Source organism: Zingiber officinale, chromosome 3A (genome assembly GCF_018446385.1).
Source record: "Zingiber officinale cultivar Zhangliang chromosome 3A, Zo_v1.1, whole genome shotgun sequence".
NCBI lineage: Eukaryota > Viridiplantae > Streptophyta > Magnoliopsida > Zingiberales > Zingiberaceae > Zingiber > Zingiber officinale.
Genome location: NC_055990.1, coordinates 4,618,603 through 4,622,517, shown reverse-complemented (window position 1 = coordinate 4,622,517; position 3,915 = coordinate 4,618,603). Strand labels below are relative to the sequence as shown.

The window sequence follows — 3,915 nt, the reverse complement described above, 5'->3', positions numbered from 1 at the left end:
ATTTATTCCTTCAATCTTCTCCATCAATCAGAGGGAAGAAGACTCCAGGACTTCCGTAGCCGACTCCCCCCGGCTCCGTACAATTCTATATCACCGACCGTCTCCTTGTTGACTTCGTTCTCAAAGCTCTGATACAGATTGCTAGAGCATCCAACCGAAATGCTTCTCTGCCATCAAATCGTCATTCAGGTTCTAGACGGCGGTGATACTTGCCCTTGCCTCAAAGAGACTAGCTTGAGGATGAAGCAACCGTCCCGGCCCAATAAACTGGAGGAAGAACTCGGCCCGGGTCTGACCGGTGGCCCTACACGAGCATTCCGCTTTCTAGAATTCTGTCTTTTGAAAGTCAACGCTACAAACTCAGTCCACAATGGAAATTCCATGTGATATCCTCAAGCAGAGCACGCAATTACTGGCCAGTGGATCAGCCGATGCTTCAATTGGTAATCGAGAAGCTTGAGCAATGGAGCGACGATCCAGAGACGACAAGAAGCTGCCTTTATGCATCGCCGTGGTGGTTCTGGGCCTCGTTTCTTCCTCCTGCTGCATCGCCGCCGAGTTCAGCAAAGTGAAGGTAAATTAAACGAGAACAAGGGAAGAAAAAAAAAAAAAAGTCGTAATCTTTCGCTAGGAGTGTATGTTGGCGTTTACTTTGAATCGAAATGGAAGGTGGAGGACATGAAGCTCGACGGAAACCTCTGTTCTCTGCCACGGAGCTGTGCATTTGGGTTGGGTATCGCCGCGCTCGTTTGCCTCTCCACTTCTCAGATCATCGGAACCACCATGGCTCGTTCCATCCGCAGAAAGGCAGCCGGCGGTCGAATTGCTTCTGTTTCCCTGCTACTTCCTTCGTGGTATAGATACATGTACATATATATATATATAGAAGCACAGCTGTGGCTTTAATTGCATAGTGGATTCATGAACAGGGCAGTGTACGGTGTGTCGTCTGTCCTGTTGGCAACTGCATCGAGCATGAACGGCGGGCAGCGATACGGGTCGGGCTGGATGAACGGCGACTGCTACATAGTTCGCGACGGCGTTTATGCTTGCTCCGCCGCCCTCGCTGTTTTCGTCATGCTTCTCACGCTTGCCCTCGGCTTTGCGACGGCTGCGGCAGGAGACGAACCGAGGGCGGATGGGGAAAGATGCGGTCGGCAATTGAAAGAACCCAGAGTCGTCGATTCCGTGAACACTGGCAACGAGCAACCCATGACTGAAGCTCATTCATGCGTTGATCGAGACAAATTAATTAAGACCATATAGCATATTTTTGTGAATATCAACGGTTGGATAATGCATAGAAATAAAAAAAATATTATTTTATTTTTAATGTGTTTTATTGGCTTTCAGATGCTTAGAGATAAATCACTAGGCCTTCTTTTTTTTTTTGTTGGAGGTAGGCCTTGCTATCCACTATATGGTGCTATCCTCAATTTGCGCTATAGCCTATGGATTTGATGATTATCCGTCCGTCATTGGCATCATGGAATATGATTTGCCAACCAATTAGTTATGGTGGTATAGGTATTATTAATTTCAGGAAGCTTAAGTTACCTATGGGGAAGGGCCCAACTCAAACTCAATAGGGACAACACGGCTACATTTCCATTTTAAGCTCATTTATGTGTTAATTGAATCACTTAGTCAGTAGAACCACGCGATTTATTTAGAGCAATTATAGATTGAGTTGACTCAATATCCTCGTCGGTCGTTTAAATTATTATCAGTCCACTATAATATATAGAGTTAACTAATAGGTTCCAAAGAGCACAACATCTGTTAAAATTTTGACAATTTGGGTTCATATAGTAGTTTTGTCCATATAGTAGTTTTCGACAAAATTGTTATGCTATCTAAAATTGAAAAATGATGGCATAAAATAATTGGATCAAATCATGAAGGAGAGCTTCTTCGTGAAATTTGACTAATATGAGCCTATATAATTTTTTTAGCAAAACTACTATTAGCGCAACCATGGCCGATTTTGATGCCCGGATAAAATTAAATTTAGGAAGATAATTGTTAGAGTAAAAGATGATATCGTTCACTCCAAATAATCCAGTATCATCGCCCCATGTCAAATAATGGTTGATCTTATTGTAGAAATTAAGAAAAAGAAAAAATTAGGCATATTATTGAATTCAGAATTGATGATTGGAAATACAGAGTATAAGGTCTTTATATAATTTAGTTAAGAAACCCTAAACTCTAAATATAAAAGGGAAAAAGATTAAATTACCCTAAAAGCTATAAACAAATAAATATATATAATTTAATATCCCCTCAAACTCACGATGTTATAGCTAGAAGTATTGAGAATTTGTTAAATAAGAAACGAAAGCGTGAAGTAAATGTAACTTGGTAAACATATCAGGAATCTGTTGCTTTGAAGGAACAAAAGACAATGTGATGATGTCAATCTGAAAATGATGATAAGTAACGTGATAATCAATTTTAATATGTTCATCCACATGAAAAATTGAATTTAGTGTAATTTGAATAGCACTCTAATTATCACAATATAACGGAGTAGGTTGATGAAGAGAAATACCCATATCCGCAAGCAACCAACGCAACTAAATTATCTCACAAGTAGTTGAGGCGATGACATGATGCTTAGCTTCTATGGAAGATCTAGAAATAACATCTTGCTTCTTACGCTTCTAAGAAATGAGGGATTCACCAAGAAAAACGTAGAAACCAATGGTAGATTTACGCTTCTAAGAAATGAGGAAATCATAAAACACTTTACGAAGCTTGCAAACTTCACCAGGTTGGTGTGAAATACCAGGAGGAGGTGTCATATAAAATTCTTCATGAAGATCACCATTTAGAAATACATTCTTAACATCCATCTGAGATATTCTCCATCGACGAACAAAAACAACAATAATCAGAGTATGAATCGTCATAATTTTTGCAACAGGAGTAAATGTTTCCTCATAATCCTTGTCATACTCCTGAAAATAATCTTTAGCAACAAGACGAGCTTTGTATCACTCGATAGATCCATCAGATTTAGTTTTGATCTTATATACCCAACAAGAATCAATAGTGTGTTTTCTTGTGGCAACGGAACCAAATCTCATGTATGAGTCTGATACAAAGAATAAGTTCTTCAACCATAGTACTCTGCTAAAGTGAGTTACAAACAACTTCTCTATAGGATACAGGCTCAGAAAGACAATGAATAGATGCAACAAATGAAGCAAAAGAATGAGAATAACAAGAGTAAGCAAAATTTGGCAGTTTAGTAGACTTATGAATACGAGTGGATTGATAACGGTGGAGAGAATGATCATCCGCAACCTCAAGAGATGATTGGGTAGTGGTAGAAGGAGGAGCATGTGGAGCGGATATCTCAGGAACCAAAGTACCAGATTCAGTTGAGCTACCAGTAGGAGCTGTGTATGAAACTTTCTCAGTGTCGATATTGAAAAGATCAATACAAAGTAGATCTGACTTTGTTATATTATGCAAACTAGCTGGAATAGAAAAAAAATGGAATATGCTCAAGAAACACAACATGACGAGAGACATACAATTTTTGACTAATGGGATCAAAGTAACGATATCCTTTTTGAGTAACACCATGACCCAAAAAGACACAAAAAGTAAATCGAGAGGCTAATTATTACGCTCGACATGTCGATAAAGGAAAAAATAAGTATAACCAAAAACACGCAAAGAGGAATAGAAAAGAGCACACGTATACAATATTTCAAAAGGTGACAAGCTTAAATTGCGCGAGGTTAGAATTCTATTAATCATGTGAGAAGCGGTAAGGATTGCTTCCCCCCCAAAAGGTACTAGGAACACTGGCAGACAATAAAAATGAACGAGTTGTTTCAACAAGATGCCTGTGTTTTTGTTCAGCCACACCATTCTGTTCAGGAGTATTAGTACAAGAGG

The 3,915-nt window shown here is 39.3% G+C and overlaps 1 protein-coding gene across 1 annotated transcript; it reads left to right on the top strand.

The window, feature by feature from the left end:
- The first annotated feature begins 433 nt into the window (after positions 1 to 433).
- Positions 434 to 1,298, top strand: LOC122053523 (protein MODIFYING WALL LIGNIN-1-like). Its single transcript, XM_042615576.1, has 3 exons — positions 434 to 574; positions 670 to 854; positions 930 to 1,298. Exons 1-3 carry the CDS (start codon positions 464 to 466, stop codon positions 1,264 to 1,266), a joined length of 633 nt encoding a protein of 210 aa, XP_042471510.1. The 5' UTR covers positions 434 to 463; the 3' UTR covers positions 1,267 to 1,298.
- The last annotated feature ends 2,617 nt before the right edge of the window (positions 1,299 to 3,915 follow it).